The sequence below is a fragment of the Alligator mississippiensis genome, chromosome 16, assembly GCF_030867095.1.
Source record: "Alligator mississippiensis isolate rAllMis1 chromosome 16, rAllMis1, whole genome shotgun sequence".
Taxonomy (NCBI): domain Eukaryota; kingdom Metazoa; phylum Chordata; order Crocodylia; family Alligatoridae; genus Alligator; species Alligator mississippiensis.
In genome coordinates this window covers 20,045,758-20,069,451 of record NC_081839.1, presented here as the reverse complement: position 1 = coordinate 20,069,451, position 23,694 = coordinate 20,045,758, and the positions used below count along the sequence as shown (strand labels likewise).

The 23,694-nt window shown below is 48.4% G+C and overlaps 1 protein-coding gene across 1 annotated transcript in view; it reads right to left on the bottom strand.

The window, feature by feature from the left end:
• The window catches only part of HEPACAM (hepatic and glial cell adhesion molecule), a 109,676-nt gene that overhangs the window by 68,441 nt on the left and 17,541 nt on the right, over positions 1 to 23,694 (bottom strand). Inside the window, exon 2 of the mRNA XM_019490201.2 lies at positions 16,025 to 16,366. Within this exon, the coding sequence (XP_019345746.1) occupies positions 16,025 to 16,366 (342 nt within the window). The remainder of the gene's footprint in view (positions 1 to 16,024; positions 16,367 to 23,694) is intronic.

Here is a 23,694-nt window from a genome sequence, read left to right as displayed (position 1 = left end):
AAGGCGAGGAAAGCACTCTGTCCAAATTCGCTGATGATACCAAATTATGGGGTAAAGTTAACACACTATAGCATAGGAAATGAATCCAGGCAGATCTGGACAGGTTGGAAATGTGGGCGTAACAGAATAGAATGCAGTTAAACAAGGACAAGTGCAAGGTGCTGCACCTAGGGAGAAGGAATCACCAGAACACTTACAGGCTGGGGGAGGACCTTCTCAGCAGCACAACAGCAAAAAGGGATCTCAGAGTCATTGCTGACACCAAGATGAACATGAGTCGTCAATGTGACAAAGCAATCAGTAAAGCTAACTGCATTTATCATGTATTAGCAGGTGCATGACGAACAGGTCCAGGGAGGTGATACTTCCCCTCTATGTGACATTGGTCAAGCTGCAGGGAGCACTGTGTCCAGTTTTGGGCACCACACTTCAAGAGGGATGTGGACAACCTCAAGAGGGTTCGTAGGGCCACTCGTATGGTTAGGGGCCTGCAGGCAAAGCCCTACGAGGAGAGATTGAGGGCCCGAGATCTCTTCAGCCTCTGCAAGAGAAGGCTGAGAGGTGATCTTGTGGCTGCCTATCGATTCATTGGGGAGGACAGCAAAGAATAGGAGATGCTCTATTTACCAGGGCACCCCTTGGAGTAACTAGGAACAACGGCCACAAACTGATGGAGAGCAGATTTAGGTTAGATATCAGGAAGAATTTATTTACAGTGAGGGTTGCCAGAATCTGGGATGGACCTTGGGGGTCTTTAAGAGGAGGCAAGACATGCACCTGGCTGGGGTCACCTGACCCAGCGCTCTTTCCTGCCCAGGGCAGGGGTTTGGACTCGATGCTCTGCTGAGGTCCCTTCCGACCCAAACATCTATGAAACTATGAAACTGTACTACAGTAAAAACTGCATTATCTGGCACTTTACCATCCGGAATTCTCTATTAACTGGCATCTATCATAGACACCATCTTGCTGTTTGGGACGCAGCTGAGTGGTGTTGCTAGCAGCAGTCTCATCCTCCATCTGCCATTGTGATCATGTTGTGAACACGTTGAGCTTGTGCTTGTGCTTTTGATCATGTTGTGATTGCATTGAGCTTGTGCCTGTGCTTTTGATGTGACTTTATTGCTGAATATCTCGCCTATCCTCAACTATGGCTATCAATCAACAAACAGAGGACAGAAGTGAAAGCATGTTGTTTTGAAGATTATGCAGAAATTGGACATAATTAAGTGCCTGGAAAAAGTAGAAAACAGGAACAGGTTGATGCAGGAATTCAATGTTGGCTCATCTATGATCTATGACGTCAAGGTACAGAGGGCAGAGTTACTCAAGTTCATGACGAATTCTGAGACAAATAAAGCAATTGAGCAATGCCGTACTCTGCACAAACCAAAATTGGAACAATTAGACAAGATATTGTATGAATGGTTTGCCTTAAAACATTCGGAGGGAGCTCCAATTTCTGGCCCAATGCTGATTGAAAAAGCAAAAGACTATCAACAAATGGGAATGACTGAGGCCTGTGTTTTTTCAGATGGATGGCTGTCTTGCTTCAAACTTCACCATGGTATCAGGAGGCTTGATGTGTCTGGAGAAAAAAAATCTGCTGATCATGAGGCTGCTGAAAAATATTGTGGATTTTTCCAGAAATTGGTTGTGGAGCATAGCTGTAGCCCAGGTAACTTGGGTACATACTTCCCTTCTCCAAAGCCCTTGGGCTTTTCCCAAGCCCTATAAATAAGCTGGTAACTTTAGGGGGGCCCTTTCAGTGGGACCTCCCCTTTCAGGAGCCCTTAACTAAACCGGGGGGGGGGGGCGGGGACTCCCGTCCCCTGTGGGAATCCTCTTTTCCCTGCAACTCATGGCTCCCAGGCTTGGAGGGTGGTCCTTGTTCTCTGCGCCAGGCTGCTCTCTCACCTGCAGTGGGTTTCGGGGGGGAGGGGTCACTGTCCCCTGGAACAGGGCTCTGCTATGCAGGGCTTCTGCGGTCTCTGGCTTGGCCCTCTCTGCTGGCTCAGTAGCCCAATCACTGTCTGGCTTTCTGGACTCAGCCTTTTGCTATGAGTCGGAGGCCCAGGCTGCCTCACGCAGCACCAGGCTTGGTCTGCTCCCAGATCCTCCATTCAGCGCCTCCTGTACCAAGCTCCCAGTCTCATTCCCGGGGTTGAGGACCTGAGCCGCCCAAGCGCTCCAAAGGTCCTACTCTGTGCACCATCCTGTGCACCGTGTCTCTGGCCGCACGCCAGAGGTTGCAGACCTGAGCTGTCTCACGCAGCTCCCAAGGTCTGGATGCCATGTGCCGTGCTGCACACTGAAAGCCTAGCTGCTGGAGCCATCTGCTGTTCCCCGCTGATGAAAGTCTTCAGGGGCGTTTCTGGGCTACTGCTTTGCTCTGCTTTGCAGCTCTCCTCAGCTCTTCTAAGCCCCGCTCTGTTCTCTTCTCTCTCCCAGATGTGTTCCCCTCATGCTGGGCACGCAGCTCCTTTTATATGCTCCAGGGCTCCGCCCCTGAAATCTTCCAGACCTGAGTGTTGCAGTCTTCAATCAGGTCCAGTGGGGGGGAGGGGGAACTCCTCTCCCTCTCCCCTCAGGAAAGGGGCATGAGTGAACTCTTGCTGCCTCCTGATTGGGGGATGAGCTCCACCAATCAAAACAGCAAGATTTCAAGCCTGGGACTCAACCCAAGCTCCAAAAGACAAGCCTGCTACACTCTCCCCTGTGGGAATCTTCACTGCCCCCGGTGAAGGTCACATCCCCAAGCCCAACTCTCACTGGGCCCATGGGGCGGTGATGGGTACCTCTTCCGGTATGCCAGGGGCATCATACGTAACCGCCTCACAGGCCTGCGGTCATGTCTGGGACGAGGAGTGTGGTCAGGCTCTGGGCTCCCGGGAGGCCCAGGCAGTGTGGGTCTCATGTTACCCACGATGCCTTCTCTGTTGGTGGATGGAAGCAGTGAAGATGTCTCTCTGTGTGAGCCTGCAGGTGGATCGCCCTCCCCAGCAACTCCAGTGGGTGGGGCTACAGGCACGACAGGCCCCAGACCCAGTTCACCTTCTGGAGTAGGGGGCCCCAGGTTGGGGTGGAACTAGGACAGATATCACCCACCACAGTCGGAGTCAGAATCTTCTGGCACTATGGCAGCTGGAGGGTCAGATGCAGGTGCACCCTCCTGGCAAGAGAGTCGGGGCTGGGCTTGTGGAGGTTGTTGAGCCGGTGGGCAAGGCCCCATCAGTTCCCCTATAGGCAGCAAGAGGTTTCTGTGTACGACTCGCTTTCAACCAGGCCTGGCCTCTGGGGCAATCTCATGTACCAGTAAGTTCCCCGTTTCTCAAACTATAGTTTCACAGTTTCATAGTAGCTAGGGTCAGGAGGGATCTGAACAGATCATCTAGCCTGACCCCCTGCCACAGGCAGAAATGAATACTGGGTTCACAAGACCCCAGACAGCTGATCATCCAAACTCCTCTTGAATTTGCCCAAGGTAGGGGCGAAGACCACTTCCCTGGGAAGTTGGTTCCAGATTTGGCCACCCTAACTGTAAAATATTGCCTTCTGATCTCTAACTTAAACCTATTCTCCATCAGCTTATGACCATTGTTCCTCGTCACCCCAGGTGGTGCTGGGGAGAAATGGGCTCTACCTATCTGCTGTTGCTCCCCCCTGATGAGTTTGTAGGCAGCCACCAGGTACCCCCTCAGCCTCCTCTTCCTGAGGCTGAACAGGTTCAGGTCCCTCAGTCTCTCCTCATAGGGCTTGTCCTGCTGCCCTCTCACCAAGCAGGTGGCCCTCCTCTAAACCTTCTCTAGGCTGGCCACATCCCTTTTGAATTACAGTGCCCAGTACTGGACGCAGTAATCGAACTGCGGCCTGACCAAAGTCGCCTGGAGGGGGAGTATCACCTCTCTGGACTGACTTGAGATGCATCTTTGGATGCACGACAAGGTATGGCTGGCCTTGCTGGCTGCGGTCTGGCATTGGCGGCTCATGTTCATCTTGGAGTCAATAATGACTCCGAGATCCCTTTCCACCTCTCTGCTTTCAAGAAGGGAACTCCCCAGCCTGTGTGTATGCTGTGGATTCCTTCTCCCAAGGTGCAGCACCCTGCATTTGTCTACTTTGAACCCTATCCTATTCTCGCTTGCCCACTTTTGTAGTCTGTCTAAATGTAGTTGCAGCCTCTCTCTCCCTTCAAGTGTGTCCACCTCACCCCACATCTTAGTGTCATCAGCAAACTTGGACAGCGTGCTTTCCACCCCCTTATCCAAGTCGCTGATGAAGATGTTAAACAGTGCGGGCCCAAGGACCAAGCCGTGGGGTACCCCACTGCTCACATCTTGCCAGTTTGAGTACAACCCGTCCACCACTACTCTCTGGGTGCGCCCCATCAGCCAATTTTTCACCCATCCAACTGTGTAGGCATCAATGCCACAGCCGCTTAATTTATTGATGAGGATGGGGTGAGAGACGGTGTCAAAGGCCTTCTTAAAGTCTAGAAAGACTGTCCACAGTGACACCATCATCCAAAGATTTAGTCACCTGGTCATAAAAGGCAACCAGGTTGGTCAGGCAGGACCTGCCTTTGATGACCCCATGCTGATTGCCCCTGAGCATGATCTCCCCTGCAGGCCCTCCACAGATGTACTCCTTGACAATTCTCTTCAAGATATTCCTGAGCACTGAGGTGAGGCTTACAGGCCTATAGTTACTTGGGTTCTCCTTCCTCCCTTTCTTGAAAATTGGAACCACATTAGCCAGTTTCCAATCCCCGGGCACCTGGCCAGATGACCACAAATGCTCATACAGCCAGGTCAAGGGCTCCGCGATGACCCCTGCCAGCTCCCTCAACACCCTTGGATGGAGGGCATCTGGACCTGAGGATTTAAAAATGTCTAGCCCTTCCAGAAGATCCCTAACTACATCTGCACTGACTGAAGGCCTGACAGAGCTATCCCCAAGATTGTCCCAACCTCTGGTAGGGCCCTCCACTGGTCCGCAATCTTATGTCTCCCAGTCAATCTGAGACTGTAAAAGCACCCAGTCCCCTGGGGACAGTCCCTGCTCCTGTACGCGAGCATCATAGCTCTTCTTGTGGTGCTGTTGATTCCTCCCTGCCACATTGGCTGCCAATTGGTACGCTCGCCTCAACCAGTTCCGCAGCTGTTGGGCATACTGCCCATGGGTTAAGTGTTGCTCATAGGCCTTCTCCACCCTGAAACACAAGTCTATGGGCAATCGGGGTTGTCGCCTGAACATCAATAGATACGGGCTGACCCCAGTGGCGTCATTACAGGTAGCGTTGTATGCATGTACCAGGTAAGCCAAATACTGGCTCCAAGCGGCCTTCTGCTTGTGTCTTAAGGTGCCAAGCATATTCAGGAGTATTCTGTTAAATCGCTCTGGTTGCAGGTTCCCCTGAGGGTGGTAAGGGGTAGTTCAGGACTTTCGAATCCCCACAATGGCAAACACCTCTCTTAGTAGTTTGCTATCAAAATGTCGGCCTTGGTCTGAGTGTATTCGTGTGGGCAGCCCAAACACCAAAAAGTACTTCTCCCAAAGCACCTTTGCCACTGTCCGAGCAGTCTGGTCACAGGTGGAAAAAGCTTTGGCATATCGGGTAAAGTGATCAGTCACTATGAGTATGTTGCCCTTTTGATTTCCCTCCCCTTCTATGGATAAAAAATCCATGCACACCAGCTCCAATGGCTGTGAGCTCTCTATGGTGTGCAAGTATGCTGTTCAAGTTGGCAGGGTCTTCCTCTCACAGTTGAGACATTTATCCTTCACATCCTCCACCATCTGTGGCCAGAAGAAACGTTCCCTAGCTAGAGCCAGGGTGCGTTCCATACCCAGATGACCAAAGTCATCATGCAGGTCCCTGAGCGCAAGCTCTCACTGCTCCTTAGGAAGGATCAGTTGCAGCAGCATCCTTCCCTCTGGGTCTTGTACTTCACAGTACAGCACCCTGTCAAAGAGCCGCAGCTTTTCCCACTCTCTCACCAGGAGACGGGCCACAGGGGTGACTTGCCCAATGGTGGGAGGGTGCTCAGTGGTTTCCATCGGGCCCATAACATGTCCCTCACATCAGGGTCTTGCTCATGGGCCCCGGCACCATTCAGCTGCTGTCATCTGGGGAAGAATGGCAGGGGTCAGGGTCGTATACTGTATCCACGCCTGTGGGATCCCATTGGGTGGTATTCCTAGGGTCTCAGCTGCACAGACTGCATTGACTCCCTCAGCCACAGGGTCTTGCGCAGGCAGATCATAGAGGGCCTGGACCATCTCTGGAAGCAGCCCATCCTGGTCAGTTGGGGATGCCAGTTTTGAGAGGGAGTCAGCGTCAATGTTCTGCCGCCCTGCCCTGTAGTGCAGGCTAAATTAATAGTCTGTCAGAGCAGCCACCCACTGATGCCCGGTTGCATCCAGCTTTGCGCTGATCAGTATGTAAGGCAAGGGATTGTTATCGGTCCATATTTGGAATGTAGTTCCATACAAGTAATCCCTGAACTTCTCAGTGACGACCCACTTAAGAGCCAGGAACTCAAGCTTGTGTGCTGGGTATCGGGTCATACTGGGCGCCAAACTTCAACTGGTATAAGCTACTGGTGCATTGCCATCCTTCATGCAGTTGATACAGAACAGCCCCCATACTGATAGACTGGCGTCTGTGTGCAGATGAATGGCTGATTTGAGTCAGGACATGCCAACATAGGAACTTCCGTAAGGTGCCGAATGGTTTTGTGGAACACATCCTCACACTGAGCGTCCCACCGCAACCCGAAAGGCTCTGTAGGGCTGCATACCTTCTGAACCCCTTGGGTCGGGTCCTGCCCACCCCTCTTCTTAGAAGACTTCCCTATTTGGTACTCTTGGGTGAGATAGTTCAGGGGCCTAGTGATGGCTGCATAGTCTGGTACAAACCTCCTGTAAAACCCCGCGTTCCCTGTAGTTGGAAGGACGTAGCCAAGTGGTCACTGCCTTGACCTTTTCTGGGTCAGTGCTAACTCTGTTTTGGGATATGATGTGTCCCATATATTTGACAGAAGCCTGGCAAAATTTGCACTTGTCAAGCGCCAACTTAAGCCCAGCAGCTTCAAGACGGTCTAGCACGCAGAGAAGTCTTTTGTCATGCTCATCAAGGGTTTTCCCAAACACTATGAGGTCATCCAAATACACCGGCACCTGGGTTAGATGCATATCTCCGACTACTTTCTCCATTAAGCGCTGAAACATGGCCAGGGCCCCTGAGATGCCCTGCGGCATGCGCTCAAAAAGAAAAATGCCAGTGGGCAGATAAATGCAGTTTTTTCTTTATCTGCCTCTCTCAATGGGATCTGGTAATATCCACTGCGGAGATCCAGTATGGTGAACCATTTGCTGCCCCCAAGACAATCCAGGGCCTCTTGCACTCGAGGGATGGTATATTGATCAACCACCGTGTGGGCATTCAATACACGGTAGTCGATATACATCCGCAGATTCCCATTCTTTTTGTGCACGATCACAATTGGCAAGGTGTAGGGACTTTTAGATTCTGTGATGATTTTTTGGTCGAGGAGCTCCTGCAGATGGTGCTAGACCTCCCCCATCTCAGTCAGTGGTATGCAACGCAACCTTTCACGAAAGGGTCTGGGATCATGGAGGCATATCTGGTGCTCAACTCCTTTTGCCTCCCCTACATCCCAGTCATGCAGGGAAAATACATTGGCCCAGCCCTGTAGTTTTTTCCATAATTGGGCCCTCCATTCCTCAGGTGCGGGGGAATCCCCAAAGAAAAAACGGTTAGGATTGATGTGCAGGGCACTGTCCTTTTTTGCGAGATTCACCACCTCTGCTTCCTGTACAGTGGCCACTTTTTGCCCTGGGTGCATGACTAAATCTCTTAGGGAAGGATTTACCACCACTACAGTGACCTGCTCCCCTTCCAATTTTCAAGCCTTGAATACTCCATTGAGGACTCTCAAAGTTCCCAATCCCCTTTTTCCAGAGAGGGTCTCCACCACAAGGGGCCCTAGCTGCTGGGGCTCTCCCCCTCACCTGCATGTACTGAGTAGGGCCCACTGGCTTTGGGCAGGGATCTTCTGGGGGCCCATCCCAGAGAAATGCAAAGCTCCCAATATTTGGGGGGATTTCCCCATACACTTTCTCTCCCAGAGGGTATAGGCCTCGGAACATAGAGCGTGCATTGGTAACTGCTCCTGATGGTCCGGGCCAGCCTGTTGCCTACAATATCGGGCCAGGACTTGGAATATACTGGAGCTGGTCTCAATGAGGAGGGAGGCCCCCTTTATACAACCTGGGTCCAGGCACATTAGGGCAATAGAATTCACCTCCTTCTCTACCCCAGCCACAGACACAGGGAACTTAATACAAATTTCTAAGTGCCCATGGCATGGGTATGGGTTTTGGCTAAGCCCACATAGACCCAGCCCAGTAAGAGGATGCAACACCACGTGCTGAAGGTGTTTTTTTATAGAAGAACTCAAATATGATGGTCACTATCCAGAATGGCCATATACCTTTGGCCATTCACTGCCACTGGGACCTCTGGCCTAGGGCCTATTAGTCCTTCAGGCAGTGAGTTTGAGACCAGGGCTCGGGAGTTTGGCAGGCTCTGGGGCAGAGCTGACTCCCCTGCTCCACCTGCCCCTCGTTTCCTGCCCCCCATTGGGCCTTTAGCCACTGAAAAACTAGGTCCAGGTTGCCCGGCTGTGTACACTCTCGGGCCAAGTGCCCATATTCCCCAAATTTATAACAGATCCGCAGCATCTTAGTCCCAGCTTTGGTCTTGGCCCGGGGTGGGGCAAAGGATCGGGTCCGGGGCTGCCTCCCAGGAGGAGCCCTGGAGACCGTGGCTGCCCACACTGGCTGGGAGGACTCTTCTTCAACCTCTGAGGGGCCCTCTTCTTGTGGGGTCACTGCCATTACCCAACTAACAGGTCCCTGATGTGAGGAGACTTCCTCCTGGACCCACATGGCATCCTGGAGGTGAAGGATCTCCTCCTCCTCTCTTATTTCTTTCACTAATTGGCTGAACCCAGGAGGGTTGGTTTTCTGACCAGCCAGATTCAAATTCCTAATAAGGGCCAGACTGTATCGGGACCCTATTTGGACCTGCCAGAGCCTCACATGATCTACCTCGCTCGGGCTAATGGCCCCTTGTGCAACCACTCTTTGCAACACCTGCTCCAAGCGTAACAAATACGAGGATGCAGCCTCGCCTTTGTGCTGGAACATGCTAAGCAGTTCATAGTATGCTCCCTGCCATGAGATGGCTGTCTAAAAACGTCCTGTAGGATTTGAAGGTACTGCTGTGTGGTGATACCAGGATTCTGGAGCTTAGCAGTCCAGATGACTCCAAAGGCAGACTCCCTTAGTATGTCAAAAAGACGCTGCCGCTTCTCTTCGTCTGGTATCTGCCATGTCATCAGAGTTTCCTGTATGTGGGCAGTCCAGGACTCAAACCCTTCCTCTCCTGCAGGGACTGGGAGATTTCCTAAGAAGTTCCTCAGTCTTTTATATGCAGCTCGGTCATTTGAAGAATTTACTACATCCCTGATGACCTGCTGCAAAGCCACAATCCATTCAAAGGTAACACTGGGGGAGGCTGTCGTCCCTTCCTTGCTCAGAGGATCCTTGCCCATCCTCTCCCCCAGGTTGTTGAGGACTAGCAGGATCCAACATGATTCTCTGTCTGGGTCTCTATAGGGACACACACAGCACCTTACAATATAAAATTACCTGCTAACAAATCCCGGGTGAGCCCCCAGAATGTAGCCCAGGTAAGTTGGGTATATACTCACCTTCTCCAATTGAAGGGGACTGTTAGCTGGCATGTGTGCTGTGGGGTGGGAACTGCAGACTGCTCAGTTTCCCTCTGTCCCTATAGAACCAGGCCAGGGCAGTCAGGGGACTTAACTATATACACATTCATTTACATTAACTTATCACAAGGGAAAGGAACATGGATATAAACATATGTACAATGTATATATATATATATTTATACGATATCTAAACCAGTAACATAAACAATACCCTCTGGGTAAATGCCATAAAACCTTATACCAGTACTCCAGATACAAGTAAGTCACAGATAAGTATCTGATCTGAAACAGATAAACCCCAAAGATAAACTCAATCCCGAGGGGAAACTCTTCTTGGGACTCTTATGCTGACAGGCTATCCCATTATCTGGAAGCTAACGAAGTGGAAAACCCAGCACAGAAGCATGCGATCCTCCTGACAGTCTGTGGTACCAAAACATTTGCCATTGTTCATTCGCTCACAGTACCTGCCTTACCAAACACTAGTCTTATGCTGAACTAATTGCCCTGCTAAAGGCACATTTTTACCCAAGGCCATCTGTTACCCTGCAGAGATTTCATTTTTTTTAAACAGAACCAAAAGGCCAATGAAGGCATAGCAGATTAGCTGGCTGAGCTCTGTTGCCTTGCCGAATTTTGTGAGTTCAGTGATCTCTTGGATGGCCTGCTTCGCGACCGTCTCATCTATGGGGTTCAAGATGAAGCAATCCAACGTTGCCTGCTCTCTGAACCAAATTTGATCTTGGCTACTGCACAAAAAAAAGCGTTGGCAGCTTAAGCACCATCCCATAATGTGAGAGAAATTTGCCAGACGTTCTCCAGCAATGTCCACTTACTCCAAAAAGTTCAAGAATTAGATCATCACCAGCAAATTCAGTGGATTATACCCTCACCAACAGCACCCCGTAAGCCAATTAATCCACAGACATGTTTGAGTTGCGGCGGCCAACGTAGACAAAGGGAGTGCAGGTTTAGGAATGTGGAGTGTCATGCCTGAAAGAAGGGCCACATAAAGAGGGTTTGCTGCTCGAAGACCATTTCCAGGAGACAAAGACTGTGGCAAGTGTATTCATTCCCAAACCACTCACAGAGTAGAGTCCTCCCCAGAACATGAGGTACAAAAACCATATTTGATTCGAAATGTTGGTGTTGTCGAAACCCAAGGTTCTGAGATGATTGCAACAGTAGTAATAAATGGAAAGAATTGCAAAATGGAAGTGGACTCGGGTTCAGAAGTATCCCTCATAGATGAAAACACATTCTTCCAGTTGTTTCGGCACCCTCTCCCCAAGCTAGTGAAACCTGAGTGTCACCTGTGTGACTACAATGGACAGACTGTGGAAACTTTGGGTAGCTGCAGTGTCGATGTCCAGTATGGAACTGTTAAGACAGCATTTACCCCTCATTGTCACTAAGGGCTTCCACAAAAGTCTTCTGGGACAAATTGGTTCTCACCATTGGGAATCAGTATTCAAGGTGTACACAATCTCTGCACAGAAAGTCTGGAAGGGCTTGCAAGGGAATTTCCCCAGGTATTCTGAGGGATTAGGAATTTACTCTGGTCCACCTGTGATGTTCCAAATGGATCCTGCGCTAGCCCCCATCTTTATGAAGGCTGGGAATACACCTTTCACACTGCGGCCAAAAATTGATACAGAATTAGATTGGCTTATCGCGCAAGGGGTTTTCAAGCCAATCATACATACAAGCTGAGCCACACCAATTGTTCCTGTTTTAAACCCTAATGGCAGTGTTCACATCTGTAGGGATTACAAATGCACTGTTAATAAAGCACTTAAGCAGGACCCGCACTCAGTGCCTGGCATTAACCAGTTACTCTCTGTCCTTTCAGAAGGGAAGGTTTTTGCCAAACTTCATTGCTTACTGAATAAAAGAGCTCAGTGGAAGTGGACTTGCCAGCACAACGAAGCCTTCCAGGGTGTCAAGAAGTTGCTGACATCAGACTCTGTCCTTGTTCACTATGATGAGCAGAAGCCACTGTCTATTACTTGTGATGCCTTGCTGTTTGGAGTTGGCTCTGTCCTCAGTCACACATTGCCTGATGGCACGGATGCACCCGTTGCTTTTTACTCAAGAACAATGACTTCAACTGAGAGGAATTATGCACAGATTGATAAAGAAGCATTGGCAATCACTGCAGAAGTTAAAAAATTTCACAATTATGTTTATGGCCACAAATTCGAAATCCAAATGGACCACAACCCCCTTCTTGGAATTTTTACTACGAACAAACCAATTCCTATTTTGTCTCCCTGTATGCAATGCTGGAGCATCATGCTAAATGTATATGACTATACACTTGTGTACAAGCCTAGGAAAATGATTGCAAATGCTGATGCATTGAGCTGCCTATCACTACAAATACCTGATAGTGCTACTCCTCCACCAGCAGAAGTCCTCATGCTGCAATCCATGCCAGAAGCTCCTCTTCAAACTGATCAGATAGCAAAGATGACTGCAAAAGACCCTATCCTTGCCCATGTTCTCAACTGAGAGGGGCTGGCCTACATACAAATTGGCTGAGGTATTCAGGCCATTTTCATCACATCAGCATGAGCTGTCTGCCCACAAGGGTTGCCTCTTGTGGGGAAATTGTGTCATAATTCCAGAAGCAGGATGCCAATCATACTGACAATGCTGCACACAGCACACCCATGCATTGTGAGGATGAAAGTGCTGGCTAGAAGTTATATATGGTGGCCAGGTATGGACAATGACATAGAAAGGGTTGTGAGGGAGTGCAGCATTTGTCAAGCAATCTGTCATAATCCACTGAAGGCACTGGTATTCTCTTGGGAAATGACAAAGGAACCCTGGTCATACATCAACACTGATTTTGCTGGCCGTTTTCAAGGTAAGAATTTCTTAATTGTTGTTGACTCGTACTCAAAATGGCTTGAGATGATTACTGTCTCAGCTCTTAAATCAACTGCCACTATAACAGCTCTCCGTCAGCTGTTTGCAACCCACGGGGTGCCCAACACTATCATTTCTGATAATGGCAGGGCATTCACTTCAGCAGAGTTCCAAGATTTTGCCAGCCGCAGCCTCATTCAAACTGTTACCGTTGCACCTCGCAGGCCACAGGCCAATGGGCAAGCTGAGTGAATGGCGCAGACTACAAAAGATACACTGAAAGGACTGTTGTAGGAGACTGGCCTACCAGACTGGCCAGATTTCTGTTTGCTCAACATGTAATTCCTTGCCCTACAACAGGGTCCAGCCCATCAGAGCTTCTCATGGGTCATTGTCTCAAGACGTGCCTTGACCGTGTTAACCCAGACCTTGTGAGAGACATGCAATTTAGGAAAGAAAGGGAGTTGGACTCTGCATTAGCATCTGGTACCTTACGTCTTTTCATTCCACAATAAGGAATTGTGGCCCACAGTGGGTTCAATCTAAAATTGTAAGCAACACAGGACCCATATCATATACAGTCCAGACTGATGACAGACAAGTTTGGAGACATCATGTGAACCAGCTGCGTGGGTGTTCTCCTACTGATAACCCTACACCTGAGCAATCTCCTAGCACCAATCCACTGCCAGCAGACATGGATTCACTGGAGAAGTACCTGCCTGTTTCCACCAATGCAAACCCTTTGCCTTCTCTGTCAGAAGGAAGTGTCACTGTTGAGTCTCCAGATAAACTGACAGGGCCATCATCTGCTGAACCCCTCACTGAGTCCAGTCCTATGGGAAGACCACAGCGGAAGCAGAGCCCTCCCAAATGGCTGGCAACTATTCTGTCTAGGGGGAAGTGGTATTGCGTCTTATTGTGTTTTCTTTGCACTGCCCCTTTAAGGCTAAAGCCCCCATGCTCAGCACTGCAGGGTTCAGTTGCTTTGTGGCAGTTTTGCAGCTCTGGGGACTCCACCTGCTCTGCCTTGAGGACCCAGAGGCATTCATGGTTCTTCTCCCTCCACAGGACTGGACTGGGTCAAGTTAGAGGCAGAGCAAGTATAAGATCTGCATACATATACTGATACAACTGTTAAGATCCATCTGCATGTGATTCCAGAGAGTTATAATAATAAATAACAGTTAGTTCAACACAGCAGTGTCCAGAGTGTTGTTGCTGAACCCACAACATATCAGTCACGTGACCTTCACCTTTCCATGGGGTTAGTACTCAGCCTGTTTTGGTTCACTTTGCTCTGCCCTCCAGCGCTGCAGCTTAATTTATGGAGAGGAAGTTATTTCCTTCTTACCTGCAATTCAGTTCCTCCATAACTGCAATTCAGTTTGGGGGGAAAAGGGAATTAGAATTGCATTTAGATGCACAGATGTATAACTTGTGGTAGAGGTGATATCTTTTATTAGACCAACAAGATTTTTGTTTAGCAATCAGATTTTAGCTGGTTTTCAAACTGAAATCTTCATATGTTCCCAAGCAGGAAGCAGCCATGACCATCTGACACCTGAGATACTGCTCCTGCCTTAGTTCAAGGTAATTTGCATCATAACAAAACCTCACAGGAGACCTGAGAAACTTTTCACCAGCTAAGAACTGCCTTCCCAGAGGAGCTTCCCATCTACTGACTTCTCTGTGAAATCCTACAAAATATGAACTTTCACTTCTACCCAGGAGAACTTTTACAATCTTTTCTCTCGTGCCTGATAAAGGGTGTTTGTACCCGAAAGCTTGCAATTAAAGAATGTTTTTTTGCAAAAAACTTGTTGGTTTAATAAAAGATATCACCTCCACCACGAGTTCTGATTGCTTTTTCCTCTAGAGCAATATGGCTACAACCTGAATACCTGACAGATGTATAACTGACACTTATGCACCACTACCCGGGGTTTTAGAATTCTGACCCATGCCTCTCTACAGAAGTAAAGTGCACCTCTAATTCTGGGTCTCTACATTAGGACCTTGTTAACACCTACCCATTAGACATCCACTGGGTGAACCAGAATTAAACCCACCATGTCTGCCATGTTCTGACCTTCTCTTGCAACCTACATGAAGATTTAGCTGGTACCCAAGGCCATCATTTTCATTTGGACTGAGGCTTTCCAATTGGTTTTGACTGATTTGTCTGCATTCATGTTGAAAACTGAAGAGTTAGCACTCCCCCCCCCCCCCCCCAAAAAGCAGGAAATGATGTGTTATCTCCATGAACCTTAATTATAGCAGTCAGTGAGCCCTTATTTCTGAACAAATATCTGCAATAAACGGAAAATCTGACAAGTACAAACACTTGTACAGAGTACAAACAGGACTGCAAGGCAGCTACCAGGTCGTCAGTTCAATCCCTATTATCATGTAGTCCTATTAATATAATTAGCATGCCCCAACTTAAAATTAATTTTTGCCCCTAGCACTCCAACCAGAAGGTGTTGGCAAATGGCATGGCACAGTTGTAATAGTTTTGGGCCCTTTAATTCTATAGCCAATGGGGAAAAAAATGTTGATCTGATGACTTATGCAATCTAAGGAAGCAAGGGACTGCAACAGATTAGCTTTCAAACTGCTTAAGTGGGCACTCTGTAAGAAGTACCATCCATACCATAAAAATGACAAAACGTGGGAAAACCAGGGACACTATAGAACCAACAGATAAACAGACTGAGAGGGATGAAAACTAGGTCAGAAAGACATTCTGAGAGGGGCAAAAGATGTGACATTGTCAAGGCAACCAAGGGGGAAGAGCAGAGCACACACAAAAGAGCAAACAAAAACGATAACTAGGGATCTCCACCCCATCTGCCAAGAAGAACTGTGGGCCCCAGGGACTACTGAATGCCTGGCCAGTTGCAGGGAGGCACTCTGCCCTCAGGGCTATATAAAACGTATGCAAAATTTCTGTTGTGTCTTAGTTTAGGCAAAGATTTCTGTTGTGTCTTAATTTAGGCAAAGATTTCTGTTGTTTCTTTGCCTTATGCTTAAAATTGTAAATTGCTGTAATCCATAAAAGCTCTCTTCAGAGAATGGTCTAGTCTTGTCCAAGCCATTTTCATGACTTCAGTGCCAGGACCTAGATTCTAACATTAAGTTTAGGCAACGATGATGCAAATACCTTACTGCAGCACCATGCTGGCTGACACAGACACCTAATCTAGAGCAATCTTTTAAAGGCATAGCTATAAAGAGAAGCATACATAGCCTCCAAGGATATCCACACTGAGGAAGGCAGCTGTGTTAATTTTTTAGGCCAAGGGCCCTGCACTTACTGTCCACTGTGAGGTTAATAGTCTTCTCCCCTGTGAAGGTGTCATCTGTGATAGAGATCTCCACCTCATAGGTGCCCTCATCTGACAACTGCAGTTGACTGATCAGCAGAGAACCATTCTCAAAGATTTTAATCCGGTCCTTGTAGCCAGGCCGCAGGTTGCCAATGATCTCTGTGCCAATAGACTGCACTACAGTGACTGCCTTGTCTCGCTTCAACTGCCATTTGACCACTGGTTTGTCAGAGCTGGTGCTAGTATATTTAACGGAGAGCAGGGCAGGTTTGCCAACTGCACCATGGATCAGCAGGACTGGGCTGGTGATATTGATGCCCTCCAGCAGACCTAGGAAAAAAAAGACAAAAGGGCTAGTTAAGGCAAGACTGGGACTTACTTCCAGCAGGGACACACAGAGCTGCATGTAGCAGAAAGAAACTTGGACACACCAGTGGGGACAGACCGAGCATCATGCAATGGAGAGACTAAACTCTGTGCACTGGGGTGGGACTGAGTCTTGCCTCATGGGAAAAGTCTAAGCCACACAGTAGAGAGGCTGAGACAACTGTAGCAGAGAGACTGAGCCATGTGCACCAGGGAGAGGTTGAACTGCATGCAACAGGAAAAAACTGAAGTGCCTACAGAGAAAAAATTGAGCTGCACACAGTGGGCACATTCCCACGAGCACACACATACGTTTCCCCAGGGACAAACAACAGTGGCACATAGTTGTGATGCTGCTACTTGTCCCCAGGGAATGCCCCTGCATGCATGCTCTGGCATGTGGCAAACTGCCTTGGGTGGGGTAGGGGAGGCTGGGGCCAGCACCTGGGCTGGACCTGGAAGACTTACTTGGGGTCCTGGGGGCCTGCTGGGGCTGCAGTGGCAGCGATCTAGGTGCACGGAGCCTGTCTGGCAGCTGGAGCATGGCTCTGTCTGGCCAGATACCAGTCTCGGGTGGTGCATGCTGCAGCCACACGTATGGCCCTGCTCTTTTTTGAAGTTTTTAAAAAATACTGGGATTTCCCAGTATTTAATTTTGTCTCTAGGCTGCAAATATGCAGCACATAGAACTTTTTCATGTGTGCTGCATGCATTTTGTGGTGTCTCAAAAGCCTTTGAGGTGCTGCAAAGCACACGTTCCTGCTCATCTGGATGTGCTGAGTGGGGCCCGAGTGAGTCCCAGGCAGCAAGGGGTCTGAATTCAATTTAAAAGAAGACCATTGTCTTAGCAGGGCTGCATTAAGTGATCTCTGCTAAATTCTCCCAAGTAAGCATCCAGAAACAGTCAGAATGAGGATGTACAGAATGACCTGTTTTCCCTGGGTGTGTACCTAACAGGCGCAGGCAATTATTTTGGCTGGAGGGCCACTTACTGAGTTTTGGCAAGCTGTTGAGAGCCATATGGGTAGCCCCGCCCCTTGACTGGTGCCCCATCCCCTGGTCACCATCTTGGGGCTGTAAGTTCCACCCTGTAACCCTTGACCTTTGTCACCATATGTCCCTCCCCTTGGCCCTGGAAGTACTCCTTTCAGCAAGAGGTTTTGCCATCTTGGCTTTCGCTAATCAGAAAAATACCAAATTATATTCTAAAAAGCAGACATCTACAACATTCATTAGTTTGATTTCAAAAAATATTTTTGACCTGATTTACATGTGCTTGTGCAGTGTACACAGAGGTGATTGCACAATAGCTTAAAATGAAGTCTTACTCTTGTATTTTTGGGGGGGGAAATGGGGGTTGTATAAGTTTGTGGGGGGCTGTGGGTGTGTGTGGTGTGGGGGAGGGTGTGGGTGTATGGGGGAGATTTGGGGGGGTGGATAGGTGTAGGGGGTGTATGTGGATGTGTGTATGTGCAATGAGGGAGGGACAGAGTGTATGTGTGTGCGCACATGTGCAATTTAGCTGTGTGTGTGGATATATGGTGTGGGTGGGTATGGGGTTTGTGGGGGCCTGTGAGTGCGTGGGGGTGGCTGGGGAGAGTTGTGGCATGTGTGGAGGGGGATGGTGGCTGGGGTATGTGAAGGGGTGTGGGTGCAGGGGTCTGCATGTAAGGCAGTGTGAGGGGGGATGTGGGTGCATGTGCATGATGGAGTGTACATGTGGGACTCACCCTACACACACACACACACACACAGACTCTCTCCCCCACTGCACACATAAACACACACTCTCTGTCCCTCCTTCATTCCACATACACACACTGCCCCTCCCTCATTGTACATACATACACACAAACTGTCCCTCCCTCACTGCACACATGCACACTCCATCCCTCTATTACACACACACACACACACACACACACACACACACACACACATATATATATATACTCTGGTGATGCAGCCCCATGGTTCCAGGCCATACACAAACTGCCCTGCTAGGCAGAGGCTTCCAGCTGGGGACTAGGGAGATGGGGGGGAGGGGGAGCTGCAAGGGTGGGGGCGGGCCAGTCTTGCTGATGTGGCTGCTGGATTCTGCCACCAGCTTGCCTTGGGTCCTACTGCCACTTGCTCCTGTCATCTTTGACAGGCAGCCCCATTGGCAGATAAATATAAATTTTCTAAATTTTAGGGGGCCTGCAGGCTGGATAGAATTGCCTGGTGGGCCGGATCTGGCCTGCGGGCCGTATTTTGCCCACCCCAAGCTAAGGGTTTGGTATGCGGGTAGGGCTTGAGTTCAAGGCAACATTTGTATTAGAACCTTTATAAACTCTGCCTAAAGAGCATCTTCTGAGAGAAGGGTCATCCCTGTACTCAGGGACAGATTTGGTCCCCTCTGTTGCCTCCCTTGCAAGCCTGAGGGTACTGGATTCCCTAGGCTCCTTTAAATTAGGAGCTATTCTGTGGAGGGGACAATGGTCACTTGTTGACCCTTTAGCCTGCCCAGGGCCATACTTCCAGAAGGGTAAGCACAGAACAGGACTCTCAACACTCGTCAGATAAGGGTGAGATTTTTTTGCTCACCTTCTGATTCTGACTTTTCTTGCCCTTATTCCACACACAATCTTTTGAGCAGCAGACTGAACTAAGCACCTCTCTTTCTGCTACATTTTTCTTCAAGTTTGCAAATTCTTGCTTCTGAGCTTCCAATGTGTACCATCAACACAATTGCAACATGCCTCAAAAAAGAGCTCATCTTTACTTGGAGATGATGAAACTAAGGCAAAAAGAACTAGGGACAGAATTTTTGGTGCTCAACCCTCTCAATGTGCACCCAAGGTGCTGAGCCCCCTTGAAAACCTGGCTAGAAGTGAGCTGTCAAAATACAGCATCCCTGTTAGAGCTGTCAGCAACTAACAGGCCTGCTTTAATCACACAACTATCTAGCGCTCCTGTTGGAGGCCCCATAACTGTAGTGACCATCAGGCATGAGTGAGAAGAAATAAACAGCACGTTTTATTGTGGAGCAGCAGGCAAAACTCTGCAAACCCTTTTTGTGTCTTAACAGCTATGAACAAACTGAGGGACCATCTCCCAATTCTGGATGTGGCCTTTAAAAGTTTTTGGCAGCACAAAGTAAAAGCAAACAGATGTCCCTGCCTCCTGTTGTGCTATGGCCATGATAGGTGGTACTGATAAACTGAGTTGCTTTATTGCAGGTGATGTCTGTTTGATGTCTGTTTATTTATGTTGGCAGAGCACAGGCAGCCTGAAGTTGCCTACGTTCTCCAGCTATCCCAGGCAAGGGCTCCACAGGGTTGAGAAGCCCAGTCTTGTGTACCCTGGAGATTGCTGGGCAGAATCAGGTCCCTCAAGCCTTGGGAGTGCCTGTCTTACCTTCCCCACTTATCCAGAAACATCTCCAGGGCATGTCTAAGTAAGCAGGCAAGTTTGGGTTTCACTCCAACATGGGGCATGTGTCTTCAAATGGAGGCTCCCCACTTCTAGACATGTGCCCCTGTTGGAGCACAGCAGTGATAGGTGCACCAGGAAAATCCCTTTGGATCCCTCTGGACCTCCAGTAGGGGGTCCCCCCTCTGCATTTGCAGCCTGTGCCCTGCACTGGTGCAACATAAGCTGTAAGTGCAGAGTGAGGAACCCCTATGGGAGTTACCACCCTCTGCACTTGCAGACATGGGCCAGGGAAATCCCCTGAAGATGGATTCACCTAGCATGTGTGAGCAAGGATGGGGGAACTCCCACCTCAAAGGCATGCTCTGAAGAAATGCCCTATAGGGGAGTCCCCTGCCTCCCACTATGGGGGCATGTCTGCAAGGGAGAGGTTTCCCCACACTTGCAAATGCACCTCAAGTCAAGGAACAGCACCTGGTGACATCTGCTGACATGTGGTATGCCCTTACAGCAATCAGCTGTGCCACAACACATGGCATAGCTCATCAAATGCCACAGGTGGAATCAGTTTCCAACCTTGCTGCACACTTGCTTATAAGCTCTCTCCTTTAGCAGTTTTCTAGCCAATGGAAAATTTCTCTCTTTGACATGGCTTTTTCTGACCACATTATTTCATGCCATGGATGACCCATGGATGGCACATTTAGTTCTGCAGCCTTCACAGTTCCTGCTTCCCTGAAATTTGGATAGACTTTTCTAGGGACAGGTCTTCCTCTTGTAATAATATTTCTTGTAATGCAATGTCTGTAATGACACATATAATCCTATCTCTAATCAGAGATAGAGTCAAGTTCCCAAAAGTACAATTCTTACATAGCCTCTTTAGTTCAGTAACTTACCGATCTATTCTTTCTTCTGATGTTTGTTTGCACATAAAAACAAAACAAAACTTGTGTCTCTCAAGGGTCTCAAAACATTGGCATGCAATACTCTTAAAATCTGGACAGTATTGCAGTTAACTGTGAATGTTAGCAGTCTTTGAAGGTAAAGATGTAGTAAATAGTTAGGGCTTCCTCCCCAGCAATATGTGGGAAGACTAAATATTTGACTTGCATCTTTTTTTTTCTACTCCTTTGGTTGCTAGATACCATTCAAACTTTTGTCTAAATACCTTCCAGTTCTCTGCTATATTGCCTAACAGAAGGGCAGATGGAAGTTGCAACACTTCCATGATTAACTGTCCTTCTATTTAGAGTATTACTGTGCAAGAAGATCACTCAGAGTCCTTTGTCCTCCCATGTGGCTGTGTTGCTTTGCTTGCTCTGTTTCCAACTTCTTTTTCAGTTTGGTACTCAAATTCTTTCAAGTTTTCTCGTTCTCCACTCTGACACTATGTATTGATCACTAGGCCTGTGCGAATAGGGAAGTATTCAATTCAGATTTGGCTGATTCAGAGGACAGTGACTCAATTTGGCAATTCAGATCACTGTCCCAAATCAATTAGGCCAAATCAGGTTCGGAAGATTCAGTCATAGACTATAATGGGGGATCACTGAAATACCTATAATTTTGTCATTTTTTTGGCAGATTTGGATGAAAACAGCAGGGATGGTATCCCCTTCTGAGGGCATGAAGCCTGCCAAGTTTCATGGAGATAGGTGCAGGGGTTTCTGGGAAACTGAACCTCAAACTGCTTAAATCAAAACTCGTGTCACATGTGTGTTAAGGCAGATTTGGATGAAAACAGCAGGGATGATAGCCTGTAATAGGGGGCCTTCCTGATAGTGGTTAGATCTCTGCCTACCCACCTGTTTCTGGGCTAGCCGCCCACACCTCTTTTGCTCAGGCAGAAACAGCTCACAAAAGGGACAGAAAGGCTGCAAACAGAGGCTTATATGCTGTTTCTATGTTCCTCCCCCAGAGCACTATAACTGGAAGGGGACTCAGGGAAAGTTCACAGTCACTGGCCAGCTACAGATGTCAGTTCCCCACCTCCCCTCTGCTCCCCCTCCCTCTTCTCACTTTCTGTTCCCCTGAAAGACTGTCTTTTGAATCTCCAAGTCTTTTTCCGAATCTTTTCCAAATAGATTTGGAGGCTCTGAATTGATTCAGAGAGCTTTTTTGGTCTCCTGATTCAATTCAGATTCGGCGATTCAGCCACTGAATCAAGCCAAATCTTCTCTGAATTGGGCCGAATCTCCTCCAAATCAAATTGGCAACTGAAACTTCGCATACCCCTATTGATCACCAGATTCAATAAAGACAGACATGAATGTGAAGAACTAAACAAGTTTTATTGTGGAACATTAGGCAAAATTCTGTAGGCCCTTTGTGTCTTTCTAACAGCTACTACCCAACTGAGGGAGCATCTCATAATTCCCAACTCTTGTAAACAAGGGAGTCTCTCTAAGTTATATTTTATAACTACAATAACCACTATATGCTCCACTCCAGTGGTACCCCAAGGAGGGAGCACAGTGGTTTGGCAGATGTTCCAATTTTTATTGCCTCCATGCCTAGAGGTGCCTGGACCTGACTGGGCTAGCTAGTTTCTGGCCGTCTCAGAAGGCCAAGTCTCTCTTGGCCTTAGAAGCCAGGCTCTGGGAATGGGAGAACCAGAAGTGCTTCCTGCTTGAGGCGCTGTCAGTTTATAGTATGTCAAAGGTTAATGCTGCATGAAGGACTACACCGAGGCAGGGATTAGGCCTACCTGACCTCAGAGGCCTGTCCATTATCAGTGCCAGTCTGTTTAACCTAGGAGTTAAGACCTAAAGGGGTGTGTATGTTTCTGTTTGCATGCACATGCAAGGTGGATACATAACTGGTGGGATCATTGTGCTCAATGAGAAATCCTCAGTGGCTGAATGTCTAGTTGGGAGGAGGTATCAAATGGGGATCCCCAGGGCTTTGTCATAGGTCTGGTATTGTTCAACATCTTCATTAATGATTTGCATGATGGGACTGAGTGCACACTTAGCAAACCTGTGGATGACACCAAGTTGGGTGGAGTTGCAGACCCTCTGGAGGTAGGGCCAAGGTCCAGAAAGACCTGGATAGACTGAAAAAAGATGAGATTCATCGAGGACAAGTGCAAAGTCCTGCATAGGGGGATGGAATCATTGCAGGCAGATTAGGGAATGACGGGTAGGCTGTGGTACTGCAGAAAATGTCCTGGAGATTACAGTAGACCATAAGCTGAATATGAGCAAACAGTGTACTTTTGTTGCCAAAAAGGCAACAGCATACCTGGCTGTACAAGCAGGAGTGTTACTTGCAAATCAAGGGAGTTAGGGACCCTACGATCCTATGTGTGGTTGTGTTTGCACCATGTTTCCCTCATGATTTGTGCAGTTTAGCGTTAGGAAGCTTCTGGCTCATCTTGGAATGAAATCCTCACTTTGGGCCTGACTGTGCCTCTTGTCCCATTCTCATTTAATGGACAGTTTTGGCAGGATTTGAATTATGCAAAATAAAATGTTTCTGCAACCACCTCTAAAGGGCTTTCATCACATGAGCAAAGCATAACAATCCTGAGACCGGCTCCTACTGACGCATACAAGAAAGTAGTGCTAAGTGCGTGGGTCCCAGCTCTATCCTGTTCTGAGGGCTCACTATTGAAGACAGCTGTGTTTCTTGGCCAACAAGAATCAGTAAGGATCCAAAGTTTCCTCCCTGAACAAACTGTAGTTTGGCTACCAGAAAGGGAAAGTTATACCTCCCTGCCCTGTCCCAGCTTGGCATCAAGAAGAACTGCCTTCACCTCAGGTAAGGCTGGGAGTAGTGCTGCTGCACTCAGAGGGTTACCCAGTAGGGCCGTGTGAAATTTTGCCGGCCATTTTGTTTCGATACTATTTCGACTCATTTTGAGGTTGAATCAG